This window comes from Carex rostrata, chromosome 30 (assembly GCF_964058835.1).
Source record: "Carex rostrata chromosome 30, lpCarRost1.2, whole genome shotgun sequence".
Lineage (NCBI taxonomy): Eukaryota > Viridiplantae > Streptophyta > Magnoliopsida > Poales > Cyperaceae > Carex > Carex rostrata.
Genome location: NC_135947.1, coordinates 4,398,156 through 4,416,768, shown reverse-complemented (window position 1 = coordinate 4,416,768; position 18,613 = coordinate 4,398,156). Strand labels below are relative to the sequence as shown.

Sequence of the window (18,613 nt, the reverse complement as noted above, 5' to 3'; positions counted from 1 at the left end):
TGTCAAGTGTCTCTAAACTCTACTATTTACTTTACTTACTTTACATTTAGTTTAGAACAAAGTTGTTCTAGTTTCCGCCAAGAATAACTTATAGACTTGTTAGAATATTATTACTTAGACAAAAAAAAATATAAAAATGCCTATTCACCCCCCCCCCCCCCCCCCCTCCCCTCTAGGTGCCTTTGGGACCAATAACACTAACCTAATTAATCACATTCCCCTATTACTCGCTAAATAATAACCCTAAACCCTATTTATTACAAGTAATAAATAAACTCCTAATTATAATTCAAGATGTTATCTAATCTATATCCTGCCAAAGGAGCCCACTGGGTTCTAACCTTAGTCTTTGAACCGCTGCCAAGCCTTGTTAGCCAAAGTGTTTAAAGTACTTATTTGTATCCCCTCTCACAGCGAGGTACAATGACTTAACACCTATAAGTATGCGGAGGATATTGGCATATAGTAGACAGAACTATGTATGCAAGGACATATTCCAGTAGCATTCAAAGTATAACAAAATCTCAAATAGATATAAAAGAAAAATAAATATTATAGTAAAGAAATAATATATAATTCATTACATCCACACCCTAGAGAGGAGAAGCTTAGCTACTCAAAGCCATGACAAAATAAAAGAACTAATAAAAGAAAAACGTAACCTAAAACCTAGAGCACATCTTCCTTAGATGACGTCTTCTTCTTCCGCCTTGGACTTCAAGCGCCTCTTATTCTCGAACTCCAGAAATTACACGCAATATTCTGCTTTAAACTATAGACTTACACAACTAAAACATGCACACCAATTCCTATTACATGAGAGGTTTATATAGTCTTCCTAAATGTGTGTAGTCATGGAGAACATGGGTGCCAAATATAGCCTCCCATGCCATATTTTGGAGCACTAAATATAGACTTCTAATCATAGCAAGGCCTGCCACATATGGAGATTCGTCATTCTAGAAGGTTGCTGCTCAACGGCCGAGATTTCATCCAAACTAGATAATTCATGTTGAGACAGGTTGCTGCTCAACGGCCGAGATTTCATCCAAACTAGATTGTTAAAATATGACCAATATAACCTAATGAAAACCATTTACCTATGCTAGTTAGGCAAATATGTATGAATTGATCTAGATCCAATATATTTTTGCTTTTTCGATTTGTTGTTGTTTTTAACTCTTTTTTTCTAAATTATAAAAAGGGGGCATGGTTTTTATTTATTTATTTATTGCAATCTCGAAATAAGTCTGATTTTGAACATAAATATATTTTTTATAAGAGGTGATGATTAACACCGATTATACTAATTAAGTGTGATTCTCTTTATTAGCCAAATGAGTTGTTATAAAAACTTGAACAAATAGAATAGCTATTGTTTATTATGATCGTATATGTTTTCATCCGGCTATATAAAAATAACCTTGTATGTGGCAAGTTGTAGTGTATGTCTAATTCAAGTAATTATTCAGATCTGATAACTTATTTCCATTAAGTTTAAGCATATAGGTCATTTGTTATGTGTCATTCCATTAAGTAATTATTTACATCTAATTCAAGTAATTATGCTATAGGTCTTTTGTTATGTGTCTGTGGAATACAAATACTTGATGAATACATTTTGTCAGTTATTTTTGCAATGTCACATCATTTCTCAGTTAGTGACAGTTGTTTCATAGAAGCTCAAACATGAATAGGTATCCTCTGCATTAACTCAAAAGGGAATCTTTTGAGTTAATGTATCTTAACTATCCGATATGTTTTAAGATTCGTGCGGATTAGATTCACTCTAATATTAAAGGATTTTTATACTATAAGTAAGAGTCAAATTTACTCCGTTTAAAATCAGATGTTAAGATTCATTAACTCAAAAGATTCTCTTTTGAGTTAACGCAGAGGATACACATTCGCTCAAACATGGGGTCCAAATACACTTTTGTAAGCTCATAAAACACAATTCTTTGTAGTCGAATGCATATTTAATAATTTTGAAATACGAACGCTTTTTTTATTGTTATCTTAACAAAAAAAATGTACGGCAAATTTTGTCAAAAATGAATGGAGGGAATAAGATGGGGATAAAAAAAATGGGAGTAAAATCCACTAGTCTCTATTTTATTTTTATTTTCTTTCGTTTTTGGTTTGTCTTGGTGGGTGCATTTTTACACATTTGGGAGGAGAGAATTAAAAAATAATCAATTGGGGATTGAATCTAATCTTTAAAATCTAGGTTGCGACCGAGTCAAAAGCAGTACCTACAGCAAGGAGCCAACGACAAAAGGATATATTATGTGCAATATCTGGCAAGATGAGACTTATTCAAAGGATTCATTATATTATTTCAAGGGGGAGGGCGTAGTTACTGTTCTTAACTATAATTCTACAGAGAAAGCTGTTTTGTCATGCTCTTAATTTATTGAACATGTCTCTCATTAATTTCATGTACTTGAAACGAAACAGAGGCTTGGTAATCATGTCAGAAAAACTCTCGAATAACAATGGAAGTGATGATCAGAGAAATATCTATGTTGTTAGAATAAACGAAGGGTTCAAATGCCTTCGTCTTATTGTGTTTTCATTAGAACTTAAATGTTAAGATAATAAAAATATTAGATATTATTGATATCATTTTCTCTATAAATATATAAAAAGTAATAACATTTTAACTTTGTTTTAAGTGTTATCAAAAGAATTCAACAATATACTGATGTGGATAATTTTTTAACATTGATTTTTTAATTTTATTGGTTTGTTTAAAAGCAAAACTGTAAACTGATTTTAAGTGCATGTTGAGAAAATAATATATATCACATCTAATAATTTTTTTAAATATAAATTTAAGAATTTTTATTATTAGAAAATATAAAAATGAATGTATGATTGAAGCATAAAAAATAAAGGCATTTAAACCCTCGTTAAAATAATATAACAGTATATTGAAATAGAAAAATATGTACTTATATTCTGCCAGAATGTTACTAGATCAAAGAGACAAATAACTCAAAAACAAGCCACGTTACTCTCAATTATCAACTCTAAATGTATTTTCCGCGCGGATAATTTGCTTGGAAAAACCTTAGCTTAAAATCTAATTTTAATTTCAATATAATTGAACAGTCTCTTATTTTAATTTCAATATAATAATCTCTTATTATTTTAATTATCCGCCCACCAGGCCTAATATAAATTTCAATGACGAGAAATTTAAGCTTGCAAGGCCAGGCAGTAAAACTGGGCCTTAATACCTCTGCTTTTATGGGCCTGTTAATTTAAGCTCAGTTCCCTCGTCTGAAAATTCAAATCTTTATTATTATAGATTTGCATGGAAAAGTATTTCGCTTTCAATGGGGAAGGATGGTTCCTGCCAATTAACAAGGTATCGTTTAAATTAAGAGCCCTTCACAAATTAATATTTGACAGAGGAACAAGACAAATTTTACACATTATACATAAGACAAAATTTACTGACTATTTTGATAAATGTATAGCAGTAATATCAGTAATCTACAAGACCAAATTAAAAATGTTTGCATGTTCAAGTCTAAGTTGTTTCTCTGATAAGTATACACTACCACACATTACAGCCCCAATAGTAAATGGAAAAAATAACTGTTTCAAAATTGCTGCGCCACCTCTTTTAATCAGATGAAGACATCCAGAACAATTGAGTTGTGCCATCCGAATTTGAGGTTTCTAAAACACCATGAGATTTAGTGGGCCCCTCATTTTGTTCTTCACTGGAGTATTGCAATCTGACAGGAAAAAATAAAAAACAATTGAAGCAAAAAGGTATCAGTTGAGTATAAATATGCTATTCTTATTTAGGTTACGGTATGAGAAAAAGAGGAGAGGAAGAGACACAGTAGAGAGTAAACTTAATTTACTTAATCTAATTTATCTCTCTTACAAGAGTCTTAACATAAACAAAGATACATAACCAATGGGCCTAAATAGCAATTTGGGTCATAACATTTATTACCTATATTATTTTGAGAAAACCCAATGTTTCCCCTTAATTAGAGCATAATTTCCGTATTGGTGTTGGAAAAAAGGAAGCGCCTACTATTGGAATATTCTCTTTTTCTCTGGAACAATGACTTTACCTCTTCCAATATCTATAACCAAAATCATGCCTATTTTTTTTTTCTTATATTAGGATTATTAGTGTTACATAACCTGAGACAAAACACCAAGGAAAAGAAGAAATCAAGAACAAAAGCAATTTAGCTTAGAGTCATTCATTTTATCGGCCTTCATATGGGGTTTAAAATATGTTAGAATTACTAAATGTTAGGGCAAATTGGAATTTAAATTTTTCCAGGTAGCACTTAACCCTTAATCCCTTATAGTTTAAGGTTTTTCACAATTAGTTAATAAATACTGGATGCTTGATAAGAAAGCCCTTAGAAACATATGTATCTGTTGATTAATTTAATTGAGTCATAGACCAAAGAATAATGAGATCACTACATACTCATATCATGTAAAAGGGAATCAAGCACAGTAAGTGTTAATTTGACCAAATTGTACAGTTAACCCTCGATTATGTAGTGATGCCACTATTAAGCTCAAACTTAGATCAAATTTCCGGAATCAACCCCCAATTGTGCAACTATGCCAATTCAAGCCAGGAAGCAAGTAATTACATTGGGCACAATTGTCCAACTACACATGAAAGATGCCTAGAAAAAGTACATAAACGGCACATAAAGGAAGGTAAAAAAAGGGTCAACTAATAACGGTACCAATGGTACAATTTGGTGTTTGAATCAATGGAGATTGGTAGAATAAGAATGACTGCTCATCACAGCCAAAACAAAATTTCAAAAACTCACTCGTGTAAGAGGAAGCAAACTTGCAAGGAATTCCACTTACATGCAATTTGCTCATCACCACCGTTCTCTCGGCGTCCCATCAGGAAGCACAGGCATACGATCCTTGTCATTCAAATTTTGCTTCTTCACATTTCCCATTTTGCCCTTGTCAAAATTTACAGTTCCACCCTCTTCTTCAAACTCGTCCTCATCACTCCAACCATCTTCCTCATTACCCTCAAATACTTCATCGCACTCATCACCTTCCAAAAAGTTATCTATATCTGAAAAATCATCCTCATCCTCCGCCTCCTCTCCATTTACATCTCCATTAACCTCCTCAACCCCATTTATTGGGCGGCGACGACCAAAACGAGGTACCTCCACCAGGGCCCGCATCTTTTCCTTCAAAACCAACAACATATTCTTCTCCACAAGTTGAGAACTTTTATAAGCCTCTCTGAGGAAAACTGAGTCTCGGTCCCCTTTAAATGAAACATAGAACATATCAGGGTGCCGAATCAGCATTGCTCTGAGGTTTTGTGAGAACTTAAACTCTTCCCTGAAATGGGTCAGATGATCGACAAGTGTCTTCTTTTCTAGGGTTAGGCTAAGGATTTCATGTACCACACCACATGCGTGCCGTTCCTTCTCAGGCGAGCCTTGGTCAATTCCTGAGAAATCTGCATAAGGCGATATGTAAGGGAGTTCGTTGAAACGAGTCAGTCGCCTCACTTCCCCTTTAGAGAGGCTGAGCCCCTTTGGGAGTTTAACTATATTGAATTTAAGTGGCCTGTCTATTATGAGATTTCTCTCTTCAATTTCTCTAATTCGCTTTTCCTCGGCTGACATCTCAGCAGCAGAAACAGCCAGTGCTGGGTCCCAGTGGGTCAATTCCAAGGCCGGCCCACGATCGGTTCTTACCACTTTGAAGTATTGGGGATACCGCCTACAAATGGTATGATGAAATTCAATTGGGAGCCCCAAATCAGCCTTCATATGCGAAATTTTCTCTATAAGAATTCTTTTGTGAAGAGACATCATGAGAAGTTTTCGGAGATTTGTAACAACAGTATCCTCCATTTCATTCTTTACCCGTAATTCTTCTAAATAGATCCTCTCCGCCTCTGGAGTAAGTCTAAACTTTAAAGAATATACCCCTTCTTCCATAATTTCAAAAACAGCTGGGAATCGCTTCAATAAGGCAATAAACCGACGCTTCCTTGTCATGCCAAGGTGCTTTCTGAACTTGCCAAGCTCCCTAACACTCATAATTCGATCGGGTTGGCTTACTAAAATACTCCTAATTTTCAATACTAGCTTCAATTTCTTATCTTTTTGGATTACCTTGTCAAAAGGCATCTCTTTTCTTCGTTTCACCACAGCTGCCATGCTTGGGAAATAATTTTTTTTCTTTTGGAGGAGATAAGGTTGCTTCTGCTGGAACAAAAGGGTTTTTCCAAAAAAGGAAGGAATTGGAGGGGTTATTTTCGAAAATGCTACATGGGTTAGGGGACAGAAAGGAGTAGAAGAGATAAGGAGAGGGAAGGGAGAAACTTTGGAGGATGAAAAGAGGAGGTTTGAATCCATGGCAAAATTGAACAACAAAGAGATATAAGTAGAGATTGATTGCAAGTATAGAAGGTTTAAAAAAGATAATACCGATGATGCGCGTAGATAGGGAGAGAGAAAGAGAGAGAGAGCACACCGCGAAGAGAAGAGAGAGCGAGTGCAGTTGTGAGGTTTTGGTCGTTTGCGGTGAGAAGTGAAGAGGGTTTTGGGATAAAAAAGATCTTTTTTCGGATGTGGTCTTCCTTCTCATTTTTTTTCATACTTAGATATAATGTTTTCCAACTTTTTTATTTTCAGAAACAATAAACTAAATTATTGGAAATACGATGGATTATTTTTTTCGGTAGATGAAATTAATTATTGAAAAAAATTTATCGCTATTGTCATTTTTTTCTCTCTTTTAGTTCAAATGTATTGATTAAAATAAATAAAATTAATTAAATAACTAAGTGAAAAAAAATATAATAGGTAAGAGAAGACCACCTCTCATTCTTATTTTTAGAGAAAAAGTAATATCTACTGGATCTAAATTTTTGGATTATCTCTCAAATTTTAGGGATCATTTTTCAAAACGTTTTCAACTATTTTTGAACTATTCGTCCCCCCACTTAATATTGTCTTATTTAAAACTTTTCTCATTCTCTTCTCTCTCTCGGTCCTCTTCTCCTCACCAGATCCTCTCGCTCCTTGTCATAGACTATGTTGTATTCTACTCTCTCATCTCGTTAGAGAGAGAATACAACCAACAATCCTCTCTCTTCACAGTCAATTTTAAAGTTCAAAGTTTCTTCAATATGTCAGTGACTTAAAAAATCACGAGGGCAAGTAAAGGTTATGAAATTCACGAGCCTTCTTTTTTTCTCTCCCTTCCACCCAGTTGACACAATTGGAGTGAAGCCAATGGGACCGAACTAATGCTTATTTTCACTGATTTTCCACATATGTAGTTATTGGTGTGATAATAGTGAAAATTAGTACATAATATTTGACCTCTCCCAATGAAATTGAATCATTGTTTCGGTTGCACACATTTATCACGAAAAAATAATCCATCTTATCTCTATCTCTTAAATTTTATTTGAGTGAGTCTATGGTACTATGCATATTACGATTTGGTATCGTGCTACGGCTCTATATTCGAGTTTTCAAATCCTAACGGTCGATCCGAACCGTTCATCTTGTTCTCTATATTAATATGTGTTTGGAGACCAAATTTTACATTTTTTTAAAAAAATTTACTATTTTTTTAGATATTTAGAAAATCACTTGATCTGAAAATTCTAGACCATCCAAAAACAGTGATTTTCAATAAATTTAAAAAAATAAGTAAAAAAATTTTAAAAAAATTCCACCCAGTTGACACAATTGGAGTGAAGCCAATGGGACCGAACTAAAGCTTATTTTCACTGATTTTCCACATATGTAGTTATTGGTGTGATAATAGTGAATATTAGTGCGGAATATTTGACCTCTCCCAATGAAATTGAATCATTGTTTCGGTTGCACACATTTATCACGAAAAAATAATCCATCTTATCTCTATCTCTTAAAATTTATTTTTGAAATTTTCTAAATTAAGAAAAAAGGGAATGTTTTCACTAAGCGGAGTTGTGACTTGTGGCATGGGTACGCCCTCGGCAGTTGATGAAGCCCAGCATGAGTTTCTTCATTGACAGTTTAGAGCCCAATTATTAAAAACGGTGGAGTAGAAACTGGGCCTGATCGAATTAATTAATTGATAGCCCAAAATTTACGCAACAAAAGTTTCTCCAGTATTCAAGGGAATTTTTTTTTTTGGATAAAATTCAAGGGAATATATAAAGGGACTAGCTTTTCATTTTGGCACTTAAATTTTCAACTATTGGTTTAATTTCGAAAATAAAACTTTGTATCGCTCCTTTTAATATAATCGTACAAAACTACAAATGATTAAAATTATGCTGATACTAACATGGTTATCTATGGGATCATGTATTGACTAATTATGAATAATACGTACTTACATGCACTTGACTATAAATACAAATGATTGAAATTACAAAACAATATTTAAAAGGTCAATTTAGATTTTCATCTGGTTTTGAATCTATAATAACTTATGGGGACTAATGTACAATATATTGGAGACTTTAGAATGTAAATAATATTCTTACACTTTCATGATCAAACTAAAAAGCACATTTTAAAAGGCCATCTGTGTAATTTGTTCTAAATTATTTGTTTACTGAGTTCTGACATGCCACAGCTCCTCGTTTCTCCCCTCCCTCCATGCATGCTGCCACGTACTCTGCCATTTCTCCCTCCACTAACCGCTTAGTTACTGTAAAATTTTCTGAAGAAACCCCTCATAAACTCCTCTCATTCTCTTATCTCTGATATCTCTCTCACTAAAATGGTGAAGCTCGCCTCAGCAAGGGAGAGCCGCCTGTATGGACCCCGCAACGACCGCAATCGGTGGGAGTACATCAACTCAGGCCTCTATGTTTTAGCAGTTCTCCTCCTCTTCGCCGGGTTCACAGCGCAGTTACCGGGTGGTAGTATAGGCGGCCTGGTCGTGGTGCTGATCGGTCTGGTTATTGTGGCGGTGATAAATTTGCATGATTTATTTGCGCATATGGCCGGTATTGGTTACCATATAGGGATGGTACGATATGATATACAGCTTGGGCTTGTGGAGCTTCTCGTGCCATTTCTCCAATTTGTCGGGTCGGTGGTGACTTTTGTTGGAGTGATACTGCTTCTCTCTCAGGTACAATAATTAATCAATGGGGCGGGATTCTTGGTGAAATTGTTATTAGATTTTATTTATTTATTTATTTTCTTGTTGAGAGATATAGTTATTTTATCATTGTTTTTGCTGTGAATTGGAAAATAATATAATTTCCATTGATCTGAAGGGGTACCGGTTTGTCTGAAATATTCTCAGTTGATAAAGTTTAACAACAATAACATTAATTATGATGTACCAATGACAATGCTTATAGTGATTATTGCAGTAAAATTGCCACAACTGATAATAAATCACAGAGAAATAAAGCAATATGCAATACAATTGAGTAAATTCGACAGATACGTACACTGTTTCATATTTTGGTTGATTATTGATGTACCTAATAAATTTAATAAGCCAAGTTTATATGCAAGTCTTGAGTACCTTGCCCCTACTATTATTTCCCCGATGACATGACATTGTTAGCATAGTATCTCTACCTAAGGGAATTGGGATGCTAATTAATGTGACCATATAAATTTTGATGAAATGAGGGCAAAATGATGTAGGGTTTTTGTGCTAGGGATTAATTTTCTCTAACAGTATTTAGATCTAGCTTGATTAATTAACCATTAACAAATTGCAGCTAGACAGAAAATATGATGGCGAACTGAAGAGGCACGCTTCGAATTGCCTTATTGTGGGGCCACTTATATGGGTATTTGGGTCGATCCATAATGGCTGCCAAATATACGAGCGGGCTGATAGCCAAACCCAAATCCTACAAACAAGTGTACATGTTCCATTCCTCATGGGTAGTCTTCTCTTCTTTGTCGGCGGGATTTTCAATCAACGACATGCATATCCAGATGCTGACCATTGGAGCTCAAGAATAGTGGTGGGTATTAATCTTATAGATTGAAATTATTAATGCTTTAACAAAAATAGACTTATTGACTCTTGTTTAAGTTTATATGGTGGCCAATAGCCCACAACATATTCATGCGATTAAATTTGAATTAAAATTTGGTGAATATGACCTTACTAGAGAAGTAAGCCAATGTACTTAGTGACCGATTTAACATTAAAACTGTCGTCTACCAACCTGTTGGCAAAGCCATTTATTCATCTCATAGGTACTAAAATAGCAATGTGAACAATATTGCTATATTCTAGGCTATTAGGAGACTAATTTCCAAGATATCTAATATTGAGGGAATATCTCTTTAATTATGTCTGGTCGTATCCAGTTACACACGAACAATTCCTAAGTCCAAGGCAAATCTGGGCTGCATGTTTCATATCAGAAGGTGCATAGTATGTGACTGTCCTTAGTCCTTAGTCCTGTCTGTCTAGATATATACATGTCGCAACTTTGATCTGTCCAATCCGATAGAACATGCTTTTAATTAGGCACATTAATTAGAGAGGATACAAGCCGTAAAATATAACGTGTGGTTATTTTCTTCTTTCTTCTTGGTTTCGCATCTTTTGAGAGTGAAATTTTTTACCAGAACCTTTGCATAAAGGGTAATATCATAACCTAGTTTTACCAGAACCAGAGCATAAACGGGAAATATCATCAAGTCTCGTTTGTGTAAATACTCTGTAATAAGAAAAGGGAAATAAATGGGAAATAAATACTTATCCAACTTCTAATAATGCAATTCTATTTATGTGCTTATATTCATTCAAGTGAATAGATCTTTCGTTCCTCAAAAAAAAAAAAAAAAAATAGATATTTCAGAACAACATTAGGTCTTTACTTGTCTTATAGAAGCCCTGTTCTGTATAAAGTATAAACTATGATCTCCTTCTAAAGTTTGATAATCAGTGATATGTTAATCACATTGCCTCTTGCTAATTTCATCCTGAAACATCTCATCACTATTTATCGTTACCAAGATTTTTTACTTATTAACCGTAGTTCTGGTAAAGTAGTCAGAATCACAGTTGCGAGGGTACAATAAGTCAATAACCAATATAGGTACTGTAGCATTTTCTTTAATTTTCTGTTTAAAAGGAACTATCAGCTCGGTAAATCTCGAATAACCTTCACTTATGCGGTTAAGTACAGCTGGTGTAGAGTTAACTGAGCTCCAGTAAGGTCAACTGAGCCTATTGAATTTTCAAATAACTCCTAGAAGTATATAAATTTTTAATTAACTTCTTAAAAACCATCATAATTGGAACCACTGGAGAACCTCTGCTCCACACTCCACAGAGCACAACTCTCTGTTGATTGCTAAGCATACTCGGCCACCCAGGAACTTATGATTGTAATGAAATTTTGGGCAGGATTGTGCACAGATTTTCCATTTTTTATCAATTAACCCTCATTTGAATGTTTCCAAAAAGAAATCCCTGTTTGATAAACTGTAAATTTGAGCCTTAATTAAACAAAGTCAAATTCCACCTAGTTAACCTCTGTTTTGTCCGAACTTGAATTTTGTGTCGAAAAAGAGTATAGGAAAATGTTGAACCAGTCAAATTGGTAGCAAAAGGGAAGCTGATCAACAGTACCAAATACCAAAACATGGTCGCCTGAATAAAAAAAAGAAATAAACCACCAGAATCCAGTAATTTATGTCTTTTGTTTTGAATAGTGCCTTGAAATTTAATGCTGAACTACGATACCAGTACACAGCCCTCCAAATAAATTTAATGCCTTGAAATTTCTTGTGACCAATGCCTTTTTAATCAGCGTGACAGTACAAATTCCCCATTTTCATGTAGGCGAAAAGCTGGGCATGGTTATGCATGTTTGGATGCCTCCTATTCTTAATAGGGGGTTTATTTAACCTACTAAAGGTTTATAAGATGCAACAAGGACATGGTCTGAGGTTGGAAAAGCTTCGCGGTGGGGCCCAGGAGAGGCTGAGTCATATCAGAGGCGGCCGAGACTCACTCTCGGTCGAGGTCGAGGAGAGTTCACCAGTGAGATTACCTACTGTAGATCTCAAGCCGGTACCAGCTCCTGTACCAGTATCTGTATCATAGGTACAAGTGCCATGAGTGGCTTTACAGCACTATCTAATTGAATTTTGTAAATATTGTTTTCTTTCTTCTTTCGTTTTCTCCTTTTTTTTGTTTTGTCTGAATTTTTTGTGCAAAATGTATGAACTGGACCAATCAGTATGAAACACGTTTAATAACAGTAATACTGTACTACAATGATAGAAGTACTATATACTACAATGATAGGAGTACTATAATTTATCTTGTTTGACTTTGCAAAAACTCTCTAAAGTTTACATCAATAAAGGTACATGGTAGTAATAATACTCCTCGCCTACTTGCTCCCGTAAAAGCTTTTAATTCCAAGCCTTTACGTGGCTAAGATCAGAATGTATCCTTATCTCTTATTTATTATTTGCTCTTTTATTTCCACTTATACTACTGAATCTTATCTCAATTATACATCTAGAGATCAACTAATTACTCTAACCACTCCCATATCAACTCCGGATCAAACGATGGCATGTGCTCTAGTAAGTATCCGTCATTCATGGTCTCGAGCGGGCATCCATGATTCATCATCTCGACACATCCTCCTGTCACATCACTCGCAAGACTGGAACCACCAGCTGATGATGTGTCAGATTGTGTAACCTCTGCTGCAGCTTTTTTGGTCATCTCCTTCTTCACCTTGTGCCTTGCACGCCTTTGCCGTGCCAGGCGCTGACAGATCGTTTGTATCTTAGAATCGATAGCCAATCGGAGCGCTTGGAGTGGGCCCGGGCACTCGGGTCCATCTGCCAAACCGGGAAAATTTAACCTGGCATATTCACCTCGTAACCTATATGCAGCACGGTCGTATGCGAAAGCAGCTGCCTCTGGCGAATCATATGTCCCGAGCCAGACCCGGATTCGATTTTGTGGCAAGCGGATTTCGGCCACCCACTTGCCCCAGTGCCGTTGCCTCACCCCACGATACAATTTGGTCTTGCCGGTACCCTTACCAATACTGGTACCACAACTGTTACTATAGTTGTTGCTGCTGGTAGAAGACTGGTGGTCATACAGTTGGCAGTGGGAGAATTTCGAGGTGGTACCAGTAAAGCGGCGGAGAAGCTCAGTTTGGCGAAGATACACTGAGGAGCCAAGTGTTGCCTCGGAAGGATGCGGTGGTACTGCCGGAGGTACGTGAGAAAAAATTGTATCAATAGCATTTGAACCAGAGAGGAGGAGGTCTGACACTGCAAAGGCTATGCCATCAGGCAGAGAAGGTGATAAAAGAGATTGTGAGGGATCGAAGATTATGTTATCTTCCATGTCTTTTTTGAATTGAGAGACGTACTGACTAGTGAAAAAATTTAGATTTTGAGAGGGAGGAAATGGGAAGTTACTAGTTTCTCAGTTTCTCTCGGTTTATGATTGCTACAGAAATACGGGATTGGGGTAAGGTTATTTATGCAAGAACAGAGTTGGCAGCTTGATTGGGTAAGTTTACTATTCTACCCTCATGATGGGTTGCCTTCGTCATGTGGCTATGTGAGTGTGGAAATTACAAGGGTAATTGTGAAATTTTGTAATTTAAGGATAAATGAGAAGCAGGACACGTGGTCCACTGCGGGAGACTAGGACATGCTCTTGTGATGTCTTTAACCTGTGGCTGTGGATCTGTGTACTGCGTGGCTATATATTTATTCGAGTGATTATAAATTTATAATGAAATGCCATGTACAGTCGTTAGAAAGCTAGGATAGTCATAATGTTAATTAAATTTTTAAATTGGGCAAGCAAGAGAAATATTTTATGACAACATGTACAAACAAAATTAATTATGAATGAGTAATTTAAGCGTTCTTAAGTTATTTACTTATATTGATACTAATTTTGATATGAAAAATATATATGATACTGATTTTCATAACAGATATGAAGTTCCAAAACTTTTGTAAAATAACAACTATATTGATACTGATTTTGGTATATCCAACTTTGAAGTATTTATTTGTACTTTTAAGAACCCATTAGAAGTTTTATTTGTCACATCTGTTTTCATGTTTTTGCACTTTAATTATCTTTTCAACAGTTGCATGAAAATAATGTATTGAAAAGGTTGCTGTAGATGGCATTTAATTGCCTTATGACTTTGTGGCCTTTTGTTACCTACAATAACAATTGCCACAGAGGATCTTAACTACAATCAAATCAGGTGTTAATCACAAAAGCAAATTTTTGGAATCTAATGGGATTAGCTGGGACGACAGCATCATGTATTGCCACGTTTCTTACTGCAGGCACTTTTGAGTTTTGATTTCACATGCTCTCTAGACATTTCAGCCAGGATATTTATTTATAGAAATTCTATAAAAATAACATAGATTATTATATGAAATTCATTCATATTTTAATTTATAGAAGGAACCGAATTTTTTATTTTTGGTTCTTAAAGGACCGAAAAAGAATTTAGAAATTCTTTGTAGCATCTACAATAGGTACTCTTCATTTCTAAACATTTTATCTACAATAATTTGTCATGGAAATTGTATGAAAATAATATAGATTATTAGATCAATTACATTTATATTTTGATTCATAGAAAGACTTGGATTTTCTCTTTTTTAAGGGAACGGAACAAATATTATAAATTCTTTGTAACATTTGTACAATAGATTTTCATGATCCACCAAACTTCTTTTAAATTTCATTTACAAATCCTAAAGAAATTGGTAAAAAAAAATCGATTTCTTTTATGGAATCAAAATATTAATGCAATATAACTAATACTCTATATTATTTTTATATAATTTCTACAAACCAAAATCATTGTTTCTTTAGCATGAAGTCAGGATAAAGTTTTAAATGTCTTCAAAAGTATATGCTAAATTGAAATTTTGTATTTTGCCACAACAAAAAATAAAACAATAAGTTAGCCTACTTTACATAGTTCTCTGTTTACTGGTAATTGTGAGTGATCAATTCTCCATTATATCCCTATTATAGCTCAATGATGAATCTCTTTATAAGCTAGCTTGATTATTTCCTGCTAGCATTTAGGTATATGTTAAATCGTATAGCGGTAACATGCAAATGGATATGAAAGAAACTTGTGCATAAACTTATGAGCAAATTGATTTTTAGCGTTCACACTAGAATTTCTTTTTAATTGAATAAAATGTCTCAGTTTTATGTTTCTAAAATATCTTCTACAATCTTTTAGTTGGTTTCTAATCTATATTTACTGTACGGAAACTATTATCTTTGACAATTATGTCAAGGTTTAATTCTGTTCATACTAGATTTTTGTTGCAAAAATGTTATGATCATAAGAAAATTGCCGACAGAAAATTAGATCATGACAATACAAATCATTTAAACTGATAGCTTCTATCAGTATTTTCAAAAAAAAAAAAGACAATACAAATCATTTATTACCATTTTGATAAAAACAAAATTAACTCTAACATATTGTTAACGGGTGCTGATATTAGTGCAATAACTCTTTATATTAACACAACAACTTCAAATTCTCAAATTTTATAGACAATTTTGTCCTTCATATATATATATATATATAGAGTAAAGCTAGGGTGTGATGTGCTCACCAAGAGAGTTTGGTGAGCACAACTCCAAAAGTTCATCGGATCGACTTCAAATGCCGAATCCAAACCGTTGAAATCCATGTGCTTCATGAGTGATGCATGTGCATACAAAATTTTGAATGTTTCGAGTTCATTTGCTACACGGTCAAGCGGTCAAAGAAATGAACATTTTATTAAGTTAATTTATAAGTTGTTTTATATAGTCAATTTTTATTATTTCTTTGACCGCTTGACCGTGTAGCACATAAACTCAAAACTTTCAAAATTTTGCATGCACATGTATCACTCATGAAGCACATGGATTTCAACGGTTTGGATTTTGCGTTTGAAGTCAATCCGATGAACTTTTGGAGTTGTGCTCACCAAACTCTCTTGGTGAGCACATCACACCCTAGCTTTACTCTATATATATATATATATATATATATATTTCTTTCAAATGCTATTTTTTATCCCGGTAATTATGTAATCTTCTAGCATGAAAGATAATTTATTAGTTACTATATATTCTTTATTGTTAAATTTTCATCTAATTTGAAATAACAACAAAAAAAAGAATATTAATCCATACATTTCTGGTTGTACTGTATATCAATGATTTTAATTTTCATTAAATATGTATTTTGATTCTTTTTAGTTTCAATATATTTAGTTGGTATGAGAAATATAAAGATAAATTTTACTACATGATATATCATTTTTTGTTTAACAAATAAAAATTGCTTTGTTTATTTTGAATAACTGCATATACAAATTCAAAATAACACATCACTTACAAAATTGCAATAAAAGTATAAAATTATTACAGCTAAACAAACCTTATGCTTTACTAACACAGCGAGAAAAAAAAAAGTATGATTTTCTCAACTCAACAATGGAACTTATATTCAAAATAATATTGAGAGTAGTGTTAGTAAGTAATAATCTAGAAGTCAATATACGATAATTTTATTATATACGTTTTGTTTATGAATTGAGTGATTAATAAAATGTCATTTTGTTGAATTGAGTATTATTGCATTTATGAATTATTTCAAGTTCATGACTGAAATTGTGAAACTTCATAATATAGATGATATATACTCTTAAAAGTCTCTAACCGAGATAATTAACAGGAACACTAATTAACCGCTATAAGGTTATTATGTAGATTAAAGATGGTTAACTTTTACAAACCATAGACAAGATATGTCATTTTAATCAGATAGATACATGTTCCAGAAACATGGTATTTGACAGACCCTGAATGAAACATTAAATGAAATTGTGTTCGTGTCATTAATGCTTTCATTCAGTGTTAAGTTTTACAGTATGAGGTGTTCATCTTTCCTAGTAAGAGATGTGTATATGTTAGTGTTATCTAACGCTATCCGTAAAAATCAATTATAACAGCAGCACTTCAGTATACATAACTTATGCTGAGGAAGTGATGAGTTACCAAAAGTATTATTGTCCCTCGTATCTCTATACGAGTTATAGCATCACTTGGCCCCTTGGTAGAGTAAGATTATCTACTAGCGGAATGATTACATGAGTAATCATATTTGATAATCTGCTCAAGATTAAGAAAATATTAAGTTTGCAAAGATGACACACACCTACTTTGAAACTGATCTGATAGCTATGAGACAAAAGAATTAGCATTAGTAAATAAGTTTACTGGATCGTGATATTGTACAGTACATCATCATCTGTGTAATTGGATGGTCATGATGCATTCTGATGTCACATTATTAGACCTATTATATTGACTTGTTTCCATACAGAAAATGATATTTTGAACCAACAAATAGCACCTTTTACATTGAATATCCCTAGAATGTGGTACTGCTATGTTTTGGTTCCTACTTTGCAGGAATCAGGTGAAATCAGGCAAACGGCAGACTTCAGGAAGCTCTGATGCGAGTCGCATTCACCTCGTGCGAGTCGCATCCAAGCCCAAAGCGACCTGCGATTAGGGGTGCAAACGGGTCGGATATTACCCGTCCGAATCCGGATCCGTATCCGAATTTTTGCGGATTCGGATATTCGGATACGGATAGTTGCGGATTCGGATACGGATACGGATACGGGTTGAGTTTCGGAATCGGATACGGATACGGATACGGATAATTATCCGGATCCGGATATTTTAATTTTTCGGATATCCGGATAGAAATATGCTAGCATGATATGCATAGCATAGAACCCCTCCATGCAACAGCTTGGATTTCGAGTTTTCAAAATCCTAATGGTCGATCCGAACCGTTCATCTTGTTCTCCATATTAATATGTGTTTGAAGACCAAATTTTACATTTTTTGGAATTTTTTTACTATTTCTTTAGATTTATTGAAAATCGCTGTTTTCAGCAAATCTGGACCATAAAAAAACAGCAATTTTCAATAAATCTAAAGAAATAGTAAAAAAATTCCAAAAAATGTAAACTTTGGTCTCCAAACACATATTAATATGGAGAACAAGATGAACAGTTCGGATCGACCATTAGGATTTTGAAAACTCGAAATCCGAGCTGTTGCATGGAGGAGTTCTATGCTATGCATAGCATGCTAGCATATTCCATCTGGATATGTTAAGATTTGAGAAAAAAATTGTGTCTATTTATTTTTTGTATTGTATAGTTATGTTGGTGAATTTTAGTTAATCAGATATATATTTTGTAATGGTGTAACAAGTTAATTAGATATATATTTTGAATTAGAAATCTGAATTATATCCGTATCTGTATTCGTATCCGAAAATATCCGATCCGTATCCGTATCCGTTTAATATCCGATCCGTATCCGTATCCGGTTACTATCCGATCCGTATCCGTATCCGAAAAAAAATACGGATACGGATATGGGTTGAGCATTATCCGATCCGTATCCGATCCGTTTGCACCCCTACCTGCGATGCGACCCTCACTGCTCTCTCTTGAAGACCATCTGATGCGAGTCGCATCCAGTTGATGCGAGTCGCATCAAC

At 34.3% G+C, this 18,613-nt stretch overlaps 3 protein-coding genes across 4 annotated transcripts; 1 reads left to right on the top strand and 2 right to left on the bottom strand.

Moving 5' to 3' along the window:
• Window positions 1–3,450: 3,450 nt before the first annotated feature.
• Window positions 3,451–6,583, bottom strand: WTF1 (Ubiquitin carboxyl-terminal hydrolase family protein). 2 transcript variants are annotated; one of them, XR_013508908.1, is made up of 2 exons: window positions 4,836–6,583; window positions 3,451–3,752 (listed from the first exon to the last, which is right to left on the bottom strand). XR_013508908.1 is itself a non-coding variant. In XM_078295510.1 (2 exons), exon 1 carries the CDS (start codon window positions 6,402–6,404, stop codon window positions 4,890–4,892), a length of 1,515 nt encoding a protein of 504 aa, XP_078151636.1. In that variant the 5' UTR covers window positions 6,405–6,556; the 3' UTR covers window positions 3,451–3,752; window positions 4,876–4,889. The 2 variants fall into 2 exon arrangements, 1 of the variants encoding a protein (XP_078151636.1); XM_078295510.1 differs by having other exon boundaries at window positions 4,876–6,556.
• Window positions 6,584–8,778: 2,195 nt separating this feature from the next.
• Window positions 8,779–12,099, top strand: LOC144547083 (uncharacterized). Its single transcript, XM_078295688.1, has 3 exons — window positions 8,779–9,135; window positions 9,743–9,991; window positions 11,833–12,099. The coding sequence occupies exons 1-3, from the start codon at window positions 8,779–8,781 to the stop codon at window positions 12,094–12,096; spliced, it is 870 nt and encodes a 289-aa protein (XP_078151814.1). The 3' UTR covers window positions 12,097–12,099.
• A 201-nt stretch (window positions 12,100–12,300) lies between these two features.
• On the bottom strand, window positions 12,301–13,491 carry LOC144547062 (ethylene-responsive transcription factor ERF061-like). Its single transcript, XM_078295672.1, has one exon. The coding sequence runs from the start codon at window positions 13,369–13,371 to the stop codon at window positions 12,535–12,537; it is 837 nt and encodes a 278-aa protein (XP_078151798.1). The 5' UTR covers window positions 13,372–13,491; the 3' UTR covers window positions 12,301–12,534.
• Between the last annotated feature and the right edge of the window lie 5,122 nt (window positions 13,492–18,613).